The 19,500-nt window shown below is 33.6% G+C and overlaps 1 protein-coding gene across 1 annotated transcript; it reads right to left on the bottom strand.

The window, feature by feature from the left end:
- HELRODRAFT_77679 (hypothetical protein) lies at positions 1 to 18,151 on the bottom strand (the record flags this gene model as incomplete). Its single annotated transcript, XM_009018241.1, has 7 exons — positions 1 to 275; positions 16,552 to 16,643; positions 16,779 to 17,081; positions 17,286 to 17,345; positions 17,369 to 17,379; positions 17,522 to 17,586; positions 17,818 to 18,151. The coding sequence occupies 7 exons, from the start codon at positions 18,149 to 18,151 to the stop codon at positions 1 to 3; spliced, it is 1,140 nt and encodes a 379-aa protein (XP_009016489.1).
- Positions 18,152 to 19,500: the final 1,349 nt, after the last annotated feature.

Raw genomic sequence — 19,500 nt, 5'->3', positions numbered from 1 at the left:
TCACTGTAGAGGTACATATGGCCAATTGAAGGATCCGCCACTCAGCAACATGTCTCGAATCAACGTCTCGATTGGAGTCTTGCCGACCAGACGAACGAAGAACAACTGCTCGATGACTTGAGGCGATACTGTCCTGAGAGACGGAAGTCGAAGGAGCAGCTTTCCGAAACGTGACGGTTGGTCCGGGTACTGCGTGCGTACGTACTCCTCTAAGGCGCATTGAGATTTCTCCTGCAAGTTCTCTATGTGGTGGCAGTCGGTGAGGCCGCAGGCGTCTGTTGTGCGGTGGTGGTGATTGTGGTGGTGACGATGATGTTGATGATGATGGTGGTTTTAGTGATTATGATGACGTTTGGGTTTCAATGTTAAAAGAGATCACGTGAAATACAAATAGACGAAAAAAAATTGATGACACATCCTTCTAAATAACTGGAAATGAAAATAAATAAAATATCGAGAGCAAATTGACAACGACGTTGATTGATTGACGTTTAAAAATATGCGATGTTTTATAACTAAATTGTGTAACAAGGAGAAGTGTAGTTGTGTCATTTCAATAGCCTATTTGTAGATTGTTGAGATGAAATCTTTGCCGAGTATCGTGTCACGATGTCTTGCTACTCTGCCTGGCTGTGGTATTTTGCGTCGTTGTTGTGCCAGATATTTTGGTTGAGTTGTGATGGTTTTGAGTTGTTGTTTGTGTAATGTTTAGCTAAACTCAAAAATGCGAATTTGTAGCCTCAATAAAAGGGTTTGTATTTTATAGAAATAAGAACAAAGTAATTAAATATTAGTAACTTTGTTTAATAATATGCTGGCCGACCATTTTACACAGCAAAATAAGCATTTCATTCCATATCACATCAACACAACATCACACCCATACACCATCACATCAACACAACATCACATCCATACACCATCACATCAACACAGCATCACATCAACACAACATCACATACTAGAAGAGAGCAAGAAGGACATTTGAAAGTTTACAAAGTGTGAACGTGAGAACAATCGATTAATGTGAAAAATTAATTTTTTAAATTACTTGCATGCTCCGAAGGAAGTTGAGGAAGCTGCAAACATCTGGAATGAATTTTCGCTAAACGTACGCGCGTGGAATTTGAGTTTTTGTGTCAGATAGATAGATGCATGCATACTCACGCTTCTTGTTGCTATGTTCGTTCGTGTTTGTATGTGCATGCGTTTGTGTGTGCCAGCTAGTTAGTTCTTTGTTTGTGTGTTGGTCTGTTTATTTAATACATACAAATTCGGGTTTTTCGGTGTTCTATTTTGCGAAAAATTTTTATACCTTTTCCTGTCAATTTAAATATGCATTTAGACGAGATTAATTATTTGAAAAATAAAAAAAATAAAAATTGGAAATCTAATTTTATAACATTGTCTTGCGTACTATGACAAATTCTAATTTTTTAGAAAATAATATAGGGTGGCAACAACAAAAATAACGATGGAATGGCACCCAAGTATCAATAGTTCATGATAACATCAGGAAGTACAGTGCCCGCGAGTTTTGGTTCATTGGTCAACCGAATGGCAACCAAACCAACAGAGAAAAATTTCTAATGCTCTCACCTCAGACACATCGCATCAAAATATACTAGCACCACGCACGTACATACAAGATATAGACACACAAACAAACACGAACGAAATACATAAAATACATTGTTTATTTGTTTGTAAGTTAGTTCGTTTGTTTGTAAGTTAGTTGGTTTGTTTGTTTGTTGATACACATTTGCATCGTGGCATACGTTGGCGTGTGCGTGTGTGTATCTGCTCTAATAATGACAAACGCGACACAAGTAAATAAATGAATGAATAAAAAATGAATGTATAAGTGTGTGTGAGTAAGTGAATGAGTGAATGAACGTGAACAAACAAAATGGCAAACGAAAGAACGGACAGAAAAAATGAATGAACAAAAAATAAAAAAAATGAATGAACGAACAAACAAATGAATGAACAAATAGATGGATGAAATGTTTACAGAGCAGGAAAAAAAGAATTAACCTGAAGTTACTTCTTCCAATCACGCACGAGATGAAATGTGCAAGTGTGTGTGTGTGTGCCTGTGTGTGAAGGGTATAACTAATGTAACAATTTTGCTGTTGCTGTCGTGCTTGCATATGATGAATTTTTTGAAGAATGCTGCTGTAAAACGTTATAGAGTTTTATCAGTAATTAATCGGTTGTAATATTTTCTATGATCTCATCTCTACGTTTGGGTAACGAGCTTGTTAAATCTGAATAGGTCTTTAGATCCAATTTCAAACTTGTGAAAAATTGAGATGTGGTAAGAAAGTTTAGAAAAAAATGTTAGGCGGGCGAACAAGGGTTAAGAAAGCCAAACAGACTTAGTAAGAGCGTTTGTCTAGGATGATAAAATAGTTTAGGATGATAAAATAGCTGGATTCAAAGGAAAACCTCAATGTTAAAGGGCATTTTTGAAAATTTTATTTATTATTCGTGTATTAATTATTACTGTTTTCATTGATTACGTAATCATGAACGCTGCTCAAGTGAATGAAACCAGTCGTCAACTCAGATGACTAACGATCACCGACGTCAAGAGATGTAGAAGGAAAAAATATCAGCGGATCATTAAAAGGACATACCGAACACGCAGAATAACCATACTGTTTACAAACAATATGAACATGCAAACACTATACCAATACGAACACTTTGAAAACTAAGAATAGATGAACAATATGAACATACGAACGATATGAAGATGCGAACAGTATGGACATTTAAACATAAACATACGGGCAATAGCACAGCAACATACATACTTAACATCAAATCAAATCAAATTTTATTCAATCAATCCAAATTAATAATAATTAGGTAATGATTAGGAGACCAAAGCTAAAAGAAAACAAAATTCTTGTGTCGCAGGCCACCGTTCACAAATTGTTCATTCTAACACAATTTCTAAGTAAATTTATAATTCATGACAAAATTAACATAATGCACAATTTACATGATTCTAATTAAATAAAAATTGTACTTTTTTTCAATAAATATTTCTTTATTTTGTTTTTAAACAAATGCAAGGAATTTGTAGTCTTTATATCAACAGGAAGTTTCTCCCAGATTTCGGGACCGGTATGTTTTAAACTTCCACCAAGCAGTGTTATTCTTGTAGGTGGTGTATCGAGCAGAGGAGAATGTCGAGTGAACTTTGACTGCACAGCATTTCCGAATTCGAAGAAGTCATTAAAAGATGTTGGTAATTGATAATGTAGGAACTTGAACACAAAGATAGAAACATGATAATTATACAAATTTTTTATGTTTAAAATTTTCAGTTCAGGGTAATAACAGCTGACATGACTATATGGATGTAGATTTAATAGAATTTTGATGAAACGATTTTGACATCTGGTAATTTGCTTCAAGTGAACTTCAGGGCTGTTTCCCCAGATGATGTTGCAGTATATTAGATGTGGATAGATTAATGAATAATACAAATCTATAATTATTGGTTTATTCAATCTTACTTTAATTTTATTAATTACGCCTATGGTTTTATTAATTTTTTTCGATAACGAGTCTATATGCATATCCCACGAGAGGTTGTCCTTGATTATCACTCTGAGAAATTTTGTGCTGGATGTACGCGGGATGCTATGGTTATTCATTTTTATATCTAAATTAGGTATTGTGTTAGTCAATATTTTTGGACCGAATAGAATGTAGTTGCATTTAGAAAAATTTACAATTAGTTTATTATTGATGAACCAATTTGAAACATCATCTAAACTTTTGTTAATTATCTCTACATCGTTTGATGGATTGCTAGTTGGGAAGAAAATGTTAGTATCATCTGCATACAGGAGATGATGAGCGTCAGTAGCCAGATGAAAATCATTCATAAAAATTATAAATAGAAGTGGGTCTAAGATTGATCCTTGCGGGACTCCTGAAGTTATATTTAATTTATTTGAAGATTTAACATGTAACATTATAATTAGTTAAGAACCACAGTTTTACGTAACAAGAAACAACTAACTACCAATCAAGACATTTTCTCACTGCGGTATAAAACATTGTCGTATTTTGCAAAAAAACTTGCGTGTTTAAAACCAGCAATGTGTGAACTCATTAATAGAGTCACTCATTTGTGCGCGCGGGATCGCATTAACAGGCTGGTATAAGAGATGTGAAACTAAAGAAAAATTTCGTTAGTTAAATTGTTCGTTAACTCATTCAATCATTTAATTTTTTGCTCCTGATCAGTTCCATAGATACAATAATTTCTACCTCGCACACATCACGGTAAATATCAATTCAACATCTCCAACAGACTTTAACACGCTTCTAAAACACGCACACAAATACGCCCACGTACACAAGACTCAAACGCATTTAATGCAAGTGGCAGCACACTCAGACAATTATGAAAAAATCAAACGTGACATTTCCACACGGAGCAATGCATCATTCACGTGCACACACACGTACACAAACGCGCGTGCAATCACGCACATATACACTCAGTCACATATACGTGCGTATAGATACTTGCGTATGTGCAGCATTATAAAGAGTTGACCTATGAACCCTTGCATGTTTCAAATGTTTTATATTTGTTTTGTTAGCATTAATTTTTATGCTGTCTTTGTTTGTTTGGATTGTGTGCAGCGGGCAAACGTCTTAGCATCTGACTCAACATAGTGAAACATTAAAATATGAGCATTTTATTACGTACATGCAGAATTAAATTTTTCTATTTTTGACTCGTGGCTTGGTTTTGAGATCAACTTCAATTTTCGAGTAATCAATGAACCATTCAGATGGCTTTTAAATTGGGAGGATCGTAGGTCAATAAATTATGCAATTGCATCAAAACTTTGATCCCAAATCATACTTTTATTAAAAAATTTAATAAAATAATGTCTCCCAAATACAGGCATAAAACTATTTTCATTTCAACATTTAAATCCCTCTCTGTCCGGTTAATTGAAGCTATTAAACGAACTACATTCTTCATTTAATGCCCCTTAAAAATTGGTGTAAAATATCCGTTTCATATGTCAATACATTTCAAATAACTACATTTTTTAAAGTTGCTAATTTTTTTTACCAATTTCTAGATCTCTTCCCAACGATATATCGCGATTTAATGATTTAATGTTTACACTTGGATCAAATTCGTCCGCATTATCGTTAATAAAATGCAATGAATTGAAACACACACATTCAGACAACAAACACACACATCCATTCACATATACGAATCTTCACACACACACACACACACACACACACACACACATTCATAATATGGTGCATCGTACAATCATTGATGTAGTAGTGCTTATTAATTATTAATAGCTTAAGATGTTCTGTGATTGAAGCAATAAAATTTGTATTGTTGGCACGAGAAGAAAGATAACAAACCATTTTATTAGTTGGAAGAGCATTGGGAACTGATCAATAACATTTGTTGATGGCGAGAGTTGCACCAATGAAGCGAACATTATCAATGCACTTACGAACCTTCATCATCATATTAACTTGAGTCTGATTTCGTCGTCATTAATTATGCAGTTTAACATGCGTACGAAAGTTTCCTGCTCCATCCCTTCTTATGTTTCCAACTGTGGATGCCTGCCAGACTACTGCTCTACTCGTTATAATCATCTACTACTCGTTATACTCATCTACTACTCGTTATAATCATCTACTACTTTTTATACATCTACAAACACAGAGTACAAATGTTCTTGTTACAATGAAACGCACTTGAAAAAATATTGTACAGGTTGTACTGTCTGTACTGACTGCACCGATGGTACTGAGTGTACTTGAACAGTTTGCTTGCACTCTCGTCAAATACAGCAGATGACACACGTCCAAAATGTTTCGTTATTGAGAACAATTGATAAATGTTTATTTGCAAACTGCATGCGATATGTTGAATCGTTCGTCCAACAACGCTCAACGTTCTGGTTTATTCAAAACCATCAGCTGACAATTTCCGTTTAAATAACTTCTTTCAAAAGATGGATGATCAAAAAGTAAAAATATATATATATTTAAGTCCTACCTCGGGGGAACTGGGTCTCTGGACGCTAAACGAAGATTGATGGATTGTTTGATTGATTGATATTTAAGACATCAATCCCGGGACATGTCTAATTAAACATTAATTGTCTAACTAGGTTGAAACTCTCTTGAGGATGATTATTTTAAAACTAACAAGGAAACATGACAAAAAATGTAAATTCGAGCAGTCATGAAACAAATGTTTGGAAATTATTTTGAAAATAAGAGAACAATTGTGAATGATTATCTATCTTGTAGATCATTTGGAAATGTTTAGCAGATGATTGATTCGCTGACAACTGCAAACAACTACCTCGGAAAACTGCTTGCAACAAAATTTCTGAAGTTAAAGCAAGCATCACTGTCATTTCTATAAATAGTATGAAAACCGTTTCCGTAAAAAGTTGAAATGGAAGACATTTTGTTGATGTGGTGTTGTGCTGATGAGATGTTGTGATGACGGAATGGTGTTAGAATGATGTGGTGACGGCTGACAACACATGGAACCTGCACCATGATGACAACCCCCTCCACTTCTAACTGTTCAAACATTTCGCTTCAGATTTCAGATTTGTACAAACAGGAAATTCGAACAGAAATTTACATCAGTCCTATGCGTGTGGCATAAACTTTTATCATAATTGTAACAAAAATTAAAGAAAAGTTTTAAAAATGTTTTAACTGACTTGAAGGACCATAGAAAGCAATAAAATGATTTAGCAAAAAATGGAAATAAATAAGAATAACAAAAGAGTGACATTCTTATAGATCAGTTGAACCTGGAAAAGAGTAAAAAATAGGCACTCCATTTATGGTGAAACATTGTTTTAAGGCAGTAAAAAAATTAATACATCAGTGAAAACATACGCTCTCATATAAACAAGCGTATTAAGAAGCAACCATCAAATTAGACATCTATATTCATTCATCCATCAACCAACTACTTATCAACCCATCCAACCATCTATCTATCTATTTATTCATTCATTCATTTGTTCGTTCGTTCATTCATTCATTTTTTCATTCATTCATCCGTCAACCATCTACTCATCCATCTATCTCTCTATCTACCTACTCATTTATTTACTCACTCATTCATTCATCCACCCATCTATCCATACAATCCAACCACTGTCTTCCAAGCAATGTTTTCCATGTTACGAGATGGAACCGACAAGCAAGTCATGCACGGCAGCTGCCCAATGATGTATGGTGCTGACGTGGTGCTGACTGAAGAGAGAGAAAGAAACATTTTATTGATGGTTCACTTTTATTTATTTCCTTTCAAACTAAATTTCTAAAAATATTTTTCAATTGCAATAAACCATTCTGTTTCCAATCGACATTCACGATGTCATTAATTTTTTCTGAATTTTAAACTAAAAAGTTTTGTTTCTCCGCCAAATTCCATTGCAATTCAAATTTTTTTTTGATTGGTGTTAAAAGGTCAAAGGCACCTGCACCTCTCTCCAGAGCACGAAAAAAATTACGATTCTGTAGCAAACTTTTACGTCATAATTGAGAATTTTCTAAATTAAACATTGAAAAATCATGGAAAAGTTATGAGGAAGAATAATTAAAAAATAGATCAACGATCAACTGTAGAAAATGCGCTCCCTCAACCTCGTATGAAAAATATCCGACTCCGATTCATTCCGTTACTGCCTGCCCTCAACCAAAAAATTCCGGATCTGCCACTGCCGGCTAATAAGTTTTTTTTTAAATTATCACCAGTTAAAGAAAATAAAATTGAATTAAGATCATTAAAAAGATTATATCAAAAAATAATTCAACTCGAAATCATTTGGTTTTGAAATCTTCAGAAATTTCATTTGAAGCAAAGTAGAAAATCTTTTTAATTCGTATTTGGAATAAAAATTTATTTTATTTAATAAAGGAAGAAAAGCGATGATTACAAAGACGCTCCAGATTTGGTTGCAGGACTAAAATATATTCACACAAAGACTAAGAACGCTCGCTTGTGTGCGTGCGTGCGTGTGTATGTTTGTGTGCGTGTGCGTGTGAGTATGCGTTTGTGTATGTGATATAAATGGTCACATAAAATACAATTAGTTTATATAACACCAAATCTATCGATAATGATCGAACCATTGTGAGAACAGGTTACACGGAAAATTGTTGCATACATAAATATGTCCACACCTGTTAGCCAACAATGAATTTCTTGAGATCACTGAAAGGTCTATTGAGATATTTGAATTAATATAATACGTTAAGATAGTGCGTGATGTATGCACGATTGTGTGCGTGCGTGTATGTGCGTGTGTGTATGAATGTTTGCGTGCGTGTGCGGGCGTGTATGTGTGTGTATGAATGTATAGGTATGTGTGTGTGCGTGTATGAATATGTGTGTGTGTATATAAATGTATGTGTGTGTGTGAATGTATGTGTGTGTGTGAATGTATGTGTGTGTATCAATGTATGTGTGTGTATCAATGTATGTATCTACGTGTGAGTGGATGCAAGCACATTTAAACATAATACTAATAATAATATTCAAAAATTATGAGTAATTTATATATTGCTATTTAAAGTACACAAAATCATTTAAAAATTCAAATGACTAATCAACAACTAAGAGCTCAATCAGCCATGCGTTCATCCAATCAACAAGCTGGCCATCATCGTTACTCGTCATTCATTATCAGATCATCTGCTACACTGAATTGTTAATTGACTAATCTTTCAATCAACAAATCGTAGACACGTTCGCACGTACAGACACATATAATCTTTTCACATACGTACATACATACAAGCAAAAACTTTGCCTCCTTTCAAAACGCGCAAACACCACGCAGAAAACCCTCATCACAGTGTCAATGTATTTTAACAAAATATGAGTGTTTATGTATGAGTGTATTATTATTATTATTATTATTATTATTATTATTATTATTATTATTATTAATGAAACATTTATAAGCGCTAATTAAAATCAAAAAGTTCTCAAAAGCGCTATCTATAATCAAAGTCAAAAAAGAAAAGAGTACAGTCAATAGCGGTAGTAACAAACAAATAATTATTCACTTAACAACAAAATCAAAGCGAAAATAAGTAAGTTTTAAGTTTTTTTTTAAAATCATCAAGTTTCAAATCTTTAGTTCTAAAAGATCTCGGTAAGCTGTTCCAAACCATTGGTCCAGATACTGCAAAATCTCTTGATGCTATCTGCAGATTGACATCAGGTACAACCAGCAAAATGCCATCATCTGATCTAAGGTTCATACCACTCATCATTATAGACTTTTCTTTTATTTTATCTATCAAATAACTTGGTAACAAGCCATGCACAGTTTTATACATTAAAATACATATTTTATATTTAATTCTTTTCTTTATAGTAAGCCAATGAAGGCTCTTAAGAATTGGAGTAACATGGTTAAATTTGAGACCTCCAACAATCAATTTGGCTGCTCTATTCTGAATAGATTGAATTGCAGAAATAGACCTATCTGGCAAACCGTAAAACAGACCATTGCAATAGTCCAATCGTGAATGAACCAATGCATGCACCAAGGTATGAATAGCAGATTTATCTAATGACTTACGGAGTTTATAGAGTTCTCGAATCTGTCCGGAGCAAGAATTTGTTATCATCTTTATATGATCATGCATTGATAATCTAGAATCAAGAATAAAACCCAGATTAGTTGCTTTGTCACTAAATTCTATTTTAACATCTCCTATTTTCACTGAATCGATATTAAGTTTCATCAGCTGCTGCCATGTACCTATTGGAACAAATTTTGACTTCTGCTGATTTAATCTAAGACCATTGTTTGACATCCAATTATCTATGTTATTTAGGCAGGTTACAAGTTTGTTGATTTAAGATTGCAGTAATTCTGGCTTATTACTAACTATAATCTGAATATCATCAGCATAGGCATGATATTTAAAACCGAAATTACCAATTACTTTAGAAACTTCAGCGTTATACATGATAAAAAGAATAGGCCCAAGCACTGAACCTTGTGGCACTCCTGATGTCAAAACCGTTTCATTAGATAACACATTATTGAAGACTACTTGTTGCTTTCTGTCAAACAGATATGATCTGAACCACTTGATAACAGTACCGGAAATACCATAATCATGAACCAATTTTTCCAAGAGAATCTGATGGTCTACACAATCAAATGCCGCACTCATATCTAAAAACGCGACTAGAGCCACATGTTGTTTGTCCAAAGCAGCAAACAACTCAGAAAACACATAAAGCAGTGCAGTTTCCGTTGAATGATAGCGGCGATATCCAGACTGGTGAACTGGTAGCAGGTTGTTTACATTCAAATGATTCAAGAGCTGTTTGGCAACCACTCGTTCAAATATCTTGGAAATGAAACAGATGTTGGAAATTGGTCTATAACTAGACAAATCATTTCGATCCATATTCACTTTTTTTAATACTGGATAAACCATAGCATTCTTACAACCATTAGGAAATGTGCCACTGCTCAGACTCAGATTTAAGATGCTGGTAAGAAAAACGATGAATAAATCAATATATTTCTTTAAAATATGGGTCGGAAAGACATTTATCATACATGTTTTTGATGGCAAACTGAGTACAATTTTTCTAACGTCAGATTCTGTTAAAAGCATAAAGTCAGGAAAGAACAATTCCCATTGTACTGAGCTTGACAAATAGTCGGACAATTACTCACATTGGTAGACTGTTTAATTTTATTTACTTTATCATTAAAAAACTTCAAGAATTGAGACGAATCTAAACCAACAATTTCACTCAATGACTGACCAGTGACCTGATAACAAAGGACTTTATTAATAACATTCCATAGATTTTTAGAAGATCCACTATTGTCTGCTACAAGTCTTTTCCAATAACTGTTTCTTTTTTGTGAAAAAAGCCTAGATTTATTTTTCAGAGCTGCTATCCACTCATTTTTGTCTGATATTTTCTGTAATTCCTTTCTTTCTTTAGACAAAGTCTTTTGAAAGATTTACATTTACCATCATACCATGGAGCATTAAAATCATATCTGACTTCTGCAAAACGAAGTGGAGCAACTGCATCAGCCAATTTCTTGAGTTCAGAACTCATAATATCAAACTCAATATTAATATTATTGCTTTGGCAAGACCTTGATAATGGAGAAGTCTGTATATATTTAATGAGATTGCTTTCATTTAGGTATTTCCAGGATCTAACTTGTTTCTTGACTATTTTAGGACGCTTATGAGTTAATGGTATGTTAACCTGAATTAAACTATAGTCTGAAAAAGTCCCACTGGGAAAAATCTTAATATCTGAAATCTGAAAATCTTGAGAACAAATAATCAGATCAAGAATACCTCCATGTTCATGAGTCGGTTCGTCGATCAAATTTTTTAATTGAAACATTTCTAATATTTCCAATAAATTTACAGTATGACGATCTTCCTGTTTCTCAAGGTGAATGTTGAAATCGCCCAAAAGTATGATATTTAAACTAAAAGAAGTGATATTTTCTAGTAAACATAAAAATTCTTCAATAAATAAATTACTAACTAAAACTGATCCTGTAGAGGGCTAATAGAACAAAATCTTTGTTGCTAATAAATAATTTAACAGCAAGTGCTTCAAATGAACTAAATATTGGCAGATTTATTTTCTTAAACTTAAATTCATTACTGAAGTAAATAATTAAACCCCCATGGTGAGGATCATTTATTCTTAAAAAATCAACATAACTATATCCTGGTGGCATTGATGATTTAACAGAAATGTTATTCGATGATCGGTGCCAAGTTTCGACTAAAACGAAAATATCTAGCCCATCATGAATCAAATCATAGATCGTATCAGTTTTAGAAATCAATGATCGAATGTTCAATAAACCTAGTGTTAAATTACGATTTATTATGTTGCAGTCTTTATCATTGTTATCATTTATTTCTAAATTCTTGACATATTTTATATTAACACTGTTTTTTTTCTGTATTTTTACAATCTTCCATCTCCCTACCTGTCCTCTCACTCTGAACAAAAAATTTTGATTGTTTTCTTCTCGCTCCATAACTGCCTCTGATCCTTTGTTAAATCATAGTTCAGTCCAACATGTGAAAATTCTTTTAACGACTTGAATTTATATACATTTCTCATTATTGAGTCTCTGAGTAAAACGCAATCTAACTTTATCAAAATGGGTCTAACGACAGTTTCGCATTTCCTTCCCAGTCTCATTATTTTGATTACATTTTTTTCAGAAACATCTCCTGTCAAATGCTTTAAAATTTTCAAAACATTGGAACGATCATCATCACTTTCAGCTAAACGAAACATCAATAAATTTGTTTCTCTTTCTTTAACATCACTAGCTTCTTGTAAAGTTTTCTAGATTGATTTGACATCACTTCTAATTACTTCAACATTCAATTTAACTTCCTTGCTGACAATGCTAGAAAATGTTTCTTTTATTTCGTTTTTAAAAATTTTAATTTCCTCACGTAAAACAGTATCGAAACGATCAAGTTCATCAAGTTTAGATTGGTTATGGTCAACAACCATTTTTATGCTATCAACGTCAAGTTTTATTTTTCTGTTACTATCATTTATTTCATTTAGTTGAGCAACAAATTCATTTTTGGACGCATCCATTGACTTAGCCAAAGAACTAACATCTTGAGACAAATCAACACAGCGTTGACAAAACCATTTTAAACCTTTAACACTTCCCAAAATTTCAAGAACATCATCCTTAGTTTCACATTTATTGTGAACAAAAGTCTTGCAACAAGTGCATGACAACACATCTTTACTTGGAACTTTTATTGTACACTTCGTACAACAGTAGCGACTACCGGACGACATTATTAAATTTATTATTATAATTAATTACGCTTACTAGCAGGGAAATTCCTATCACGTGACAGCAATTTACAGACAATATATTATCAAATTTCACTAAAATAATGAATTTTACAAACTAAATTTTATATAAAATTATTCAAAAATCTAATTATGTTAATCTATCCAAAAAATATCAATAAACGATTACTTTTAACGACGAAAACACCAAAATAATTAACTGACGAAACGACAATGTCAACCTTCCAAACGACTGTCCAAACGAAAAATCGTAGACACGTTCGCACGTACAGACACATATAATCTTTTCACATACGTACATACCCTCAGAAAGAAAACCCTCTTCACAGTGTCAATGTATTTTAACAAAATATGAGTGTTTATGTATGTATATATATATATATAAATATGTGTGTGCATGCGTGTGTATGAGTGTATGTGTACGTTTTTGATACAAATGTTTATATAAGCATGTATGCACTGCACACGCATGCAATCTTCCAAAATACAAAATGCAATTTGCTTATTTCTGAAAATTTTTAACGCGGTAGTTTTGTAACCTTTAAAAATAAAAAAATGGCACAAATTTACAAACAGATCAAGATGCAATTTTCCTATGCTTATGATGTTTTATATATATAAGAGAGAGAGAGAGAGAGAGAGAGAGAGAGAGAGTGAGAGAGAGAGAGAGAGAGAGAGAGAAATGCATCATAACTACAAAGTGACACAAGAATGCCCTCACTGTTAAGGTCCACGTGCCATCAAAATGTGCCTCCTCCCTTCATATGGGATGTTATGTGGTATCTGTCTGGTATGATGTGCTGTGGTGTGTTGTGGTGTGTTGTGGCGCGACGTGGTGTGGCATGGTGCGGTGTATTTCTTGTTTGTAGTGCTAATGGCGTTTGCATTGAACTAAAACAATTAATTTTTATATTATTTATAAAATAATTTGATAGCAAGGTTTCTTTTTTTATGCATTAGCGAAATAATTTTTGTAAATGGAGTTTTAATATGGAATATCAGCCATTTTAACAACATTTTCGTGCGTGGTTTGTTTTTCTTAGTCTTCAATTACTTCTCTTCTACTTCAAATGGTACACATTGCGACAGTTTTCAGTTTTAGTTACTTAGGATTTGGCAACATTATGATAATATTATTTATTTTTTAATAATTTTTTTTAAAAGATGAGCAAGGTTTTCAATTTTTAACAATATCAGAAAGGAAACTTGCCACCGTGGAAGTTATATTTTAATTTGAAGTTTTTGTCCTGAAAATAATTTTTTACGACTGACACCCCTCAAAATTTTTTTTTAATTAACAAGGTCGGCGGCGATGGAAAAGAATATTATAGATGTGTTGCTGCCTGGAAGATGATTAATTGAGCTGATGTGCCTGCCCACTTTATGCCATCTCGCCATAGAAGTTCACGGAATGGCGGGGATGTTTTGAAGTCTAACAAAGAAGGATTGTTAGCATCTCAATAATGCAGACATGAGTGAATGAAGGAATGCTACGTGCTACAAACAAATATCCACAGTTTTTCAAATGTTAATTTTTCAAAGTAACATCGCATCTCACATCAATCTGATTCAAGTTTATTTTAAGTAGTTGGAAAAATACAACGTAATCACGTGCAAACGAAAGAATAAAAAACAACAAAGCAAGTTGGATGAATTTTTCTATTTATTCATTAGAAACTCGTTTGATGTTCTCATCTGACATGACACTTTGATGCATCTCATAATCAGAACCAACACATCACGTAGTAAGCCACCAACTACACATTCACTACAGCTACACATTTCTCTATCTACCACACATACATATATGCACACACCACACACACACACACACACACACACACACACACACACACACACAAATAAGCAAATACCATAAAAAATGCACGATTTTATACTTACATTCTTTACTCATACATACATCTTTCTCTCTCCCACTCACACACATATATACACTACACATACACGCATGCACACACGTACACACACAAAGATGCACAATTGCACAATTGCACATACGTACCACACATCGATATAAATAGAAAAAGAAGTAACGCATTCGTATAGACAAGCAGCCTTTCATAACTCTTTTTATAGTTGTCTCAAATTTGTGCTCCACATCATGTAGACTTCCTCAATGAATGAATGAATGAACGAATGAACGAACGAACGAATGAACGAACGAACGACGAACGACGAACGAACGAACGAACTAATGAACGACTGAATGAATTAATGAAAAAACTAACAGAAACGAATAAATAAAGATGCATGGTAATAACTCGAGGTACCTATTTTAATATTTGAAAAGGTTTCCGTCAAACAATGACGGTATGTTTACACGACAAATGTTCGTGTGTTTGAGTGTGGTGTCTGTATGCGGTTGGTTGTGTGTGTTTGTTTGTAATGTCTTTAGCTGGTTGTGAGGTTGTTGGCGGTTTTAATATGTTTATGTGTGCTTTTTCATACTAAACATACTAAAACCGCCTCATACTAAACACGTTGGCCGAGTGTTTTCATTTGTGTGATTACGTTCTATTAATTTAATTTTTATTTAATTTAATTTTCTCAAAAAATGACGGATAGTTTGATTGTAAATTCATCATCAATGTGAAATAAAAAAATCAAATCCATAAGTTATATTCTCAATATTTAGTTACATTTAAATCATGTAGATACCGTTGAATGCAGAACGTTCGTGAAATATTTTAAAGGTTTAAAACGCTCCGAAAATAATTTAAATTTTTTTAACAAATATACGTTCAAAGGCTCATAGGAAATAAAATGTATGTCAGATGAATAAATAAATGAAAAAGAAATGAAAAGAAAAAAGGAGGAATATGTTAAATAAGTATAGAATGAATGAGTACATGAGTGAATAATTGAGTGAGCGAGTGAGTGAATGAATGAATGAATGAATGAATGAATGAATGAATGAATGAATGAATGAATGAATGAATGAATGAATGAATGAATGAATGAATGAATGAATGAATGAATAAGTGAATGAATGAATAAGTGAATGAATGAACGAACGAACGAATGAATGAACGAATGAATGAGTGAGTGAATGAACAGGATAGGATGATTGGCTGATTGATGGTCTCAACCATAAATATCTCACAACTTCTTTCTACGCAAATAGCGTTGCCGTTTGTGGCTCACATCGTGCACATTGTTACAACAATGTAAACGATGTGTGTGCCTGTGTGCAGAGCTGTATGTGTGCATGTATGTTCATGTGCTGGATGTTATTTTAGACGATAGGATTTTTAATTTATATATTTATTTAAATAATTTAATTTCAAATTGATTGTTATAGTTGTTTTTTTGTTACCGTTGATTCCTAACAAATTCGTGTTGAAAAGTGTTAATTTAATTTAATTCGCTGTGAAACTTCGTCTAGTTTCTAAATTATTTATAACTAAAAACATTCTTTGAAACTTTATTCATGTAGATCTGTTTGTAAACAATCGTGGTTTGCTCAGTGTAGTTTGAGTTCAAAAATCATCAAGTTAATCTTAACCTTTCATGAAATTACTTGCCTTCTAAACAACAATATCGCTTGCCTTATGAAAAATAAATAAAATACATGACTAGATTAAACTGACCTGAGCTGAAAAGAACAAGTGCTTTGAGACAACTGTATTCAGCTGAATCAACCTGCAAGTACTTCAACCTTTCTACTTGCTCTTGAAATGATCTTTGAAAATAATCAAATAAACGATTTGTTAAAAACAGACGTGTCTATAATTTAACCGAACAAAAAATATAACAATTTTTTATAATAAATTACGATGCACGCAAATCTATTGTTGAATGAAAATAAAGAGCTGACCTGATGTGGTCCATGAAAGCCATGACCCTATCAGCGGCCATGGGACTGACGTGCAAACCCGCAGCTGCCAGCAACGGAGCAGCGTGCAACGGCATGGAGCACTGGGCAGCATTTAAGACGAACAACTCACTCCAACCCAACCTCAGCAGAGCCACTTGATCGGAGATCTGAAGGTCTGGAAAGAAAGGTATGTTCCTGGCCCACTCAACTGCACTGAACAGCAACCTGGCAGCCATCTCGCAAATGTTCTCAATGCCCATTAACTGGTTGTTGTTGTTGTTGTTGTCGTTGAATACTTGATTGCTGCTGAATACGTTGTTGCTGTTGTTGTTGTTGCTGCTGTTGTTGTTAGGCGAATTGTGAAATCCGTTTTGGTGTGGTGTAGAGGATAGGTAGGCAGATTGTTGGTAGTGGTGTTGTTGAAGTTTGTTGCTGTTGTGATGTTGTAACGGTGTTGTTGCTGTTATTGCGTGCCCGTTGTTGTAACAATTTGTAATTGAGGCAAACGCGGTCGGATACGGTTCTGCTCTTAATAATAACGAAACGAAACTAGATAAATAGGTGGAACTTGTCGGAACACTGCAAGGAACAGCCAGTCTGTCTGATGCGTGATGAAAGTGTGTGACTGCAGTTGTTGTTGGACAGAGAGGATTGCCGTTGTTGTTGTTGTTATTGTAGGCCAGCATTTGGTGATGATGATGGTGTGTTTGGTAGGGGTTCGATGTTTGATGGGTGGCAAAGACTGGATGCTGCTGTGAGAGTTGGTGTTGTTGGTGTTGCGATGGCGGGATTCTTCCCCTCTGAACGGCTTTTAAATTCAATTGTTTCAAAACAAATTAAAATATAATAACCAATTTATCTGATTGAGTTAGTTCAAGTAAGTTTTATCCAAACAGTTTTTTAAATAAATGAAACATTAATTTAATGTTAAATGAAAAATTTGAATAAGTAATTCCTAAATGTTGTTGTTACATAGATAGATACATTAAACATGTCCAGCAAGTATTTGCATGATGAGAGGTGAGGCAGATGAACAAACCTTCCTTCCTCATGCCAACTTTGATGCACTTCTTGAACCTGCAGTACTGACATTGGTTTCTGTGGTGCTGGTCGATGGGGCAGTTCCGACTACCTCTGCAAGTGTACGTCAGATTGCGACGAACTGAACGCTTGAAGAAGCTCTTGCAGCCCTCGCACGTAAACTGGCCGTAATGCTTGCCAGAACTCTTGTCGCCACACACAATGCATTCGACGAGTTGCTGTTGGTCGTTCGATACTTTGGTCTCATCACACGAATTGTAATTTATGTTACTGTTGCTGTTGTTTAATGCCGTTAATGTCTTTGAGTGTTTTTTCTCCACTGTCGTTTCCATATTAATCCATACATCAAAATATTTCGTCGAATTTATAAATTATTTAAAAATATTTTTTCAAATGTAAAATTTAATTAAACGAAGCGCATCAGAGATGCTTGTAGTGTTGCTGATCATAAATAAATAATCAATGATTAATAATTAAATAAACAAAAATTTTGTATAAATATTCCGTTTAATGTTACAATTTTTTTCTTACGAGGCCATCTTTAATTATTAATTATCATTCATTATTCACTTAACTTTACAATTAATTAAATCTTTATGACTTTTAATGACAATAGATATAACAGCCAATTAGAAAATTTCTTATTTTTACATTATAGAAATAATGCCTCTTAATATTATCATCAATAAAATTAATTGTGCATATTTCAAAAGTTAGCATAGATTAATTAATAAGTGATATTTATAGTGAAAAACTTCCAACAATGGGAGATAATGTAGTATAGTTAAATAAAAATTACTGTTGCAGTTCGTGTGACCTCATCTAATTACATCTAGCCTAGCTCCACGCACATATTCACAATAGGCTATCACCTTTACTCTCCGGGTGGAGTCTACTTGCGCTTTCCACGCCCGCAAATTACATTCTGCAATTTCATTGGCCCACACAAATCAATGATTGACACTTTAGTGGCAGAGATGCTATGACCTTGTAGACGGTAAATTACAGAAGTTCAAGTTTTTTTGACCTCAAAAATTGCAGTTTGTAGTGGTGGTAGTGATTATGTTTGCTTATCTTCTTCTTTTTTATCGTCCATTCCAAACATTTCTCATTCAATTGTGTGCATTCTTCGTCGTCCCGGCTTCACGTATGCATGTCTATTTTTTTTATGTTCCTTTGTTTACTTGTTTGTATGTTTGTTTGTTTTTGTTGGTGTTGTTATTTGCTTGTTTGTTTACTTGCGTTATGCTTGTTTGTTGATTTGTTTGTCTATATGATTATTTGTATATTTTGTTCATACGCTTATTATTTAATCAAAGAACTATGTGTATTCATCACTTTTAAATCATTATCTAACAAACGACTGTTGATTTTTTACAAAATAAAATTAAAATTTATTATATTCGACTATACGCATTAACTTATGATATATGTGAATATTTGTGTGTGTGCGTGCGTTCGTGTGTGTGTGTGTGTGTGTGTGTGTGTGTGTGTACGTATCAATGAAATGATCCATCAAGCGAGATTTCAATGATACAAAGTCGGGTACGCAAGAGAAAAAAAGATAAGGAGGAAGGAGATAATGAATAGGAGAGTCGATGGGAGTCGATGGCAACTAATAAAAAAAACGTGGAGAAAGAGAAAAGAAAAAACAAGAATGAAAAAAAGAGAAAAATGAAAA

Source organism: Helobdella robusta (genome assembly GCF_000326865.2).
Source record: "Helobdella robusta unplaced genomic scaffold HELROscaffold_21, whole genome shotgun sequence".
NCBI classification, from domain to species: domain Eukaryota; kingdom Metazoa; phylum Annelida; class Clitellata; order Rhynchobdellida; family Glossiphoniidae; genus Helobdella; species Helobdella robusta.
Note: the sequence above shows the minus strand (reverse complement) of the source record. Positions and strands in the feature narration are given on the sequence as shown.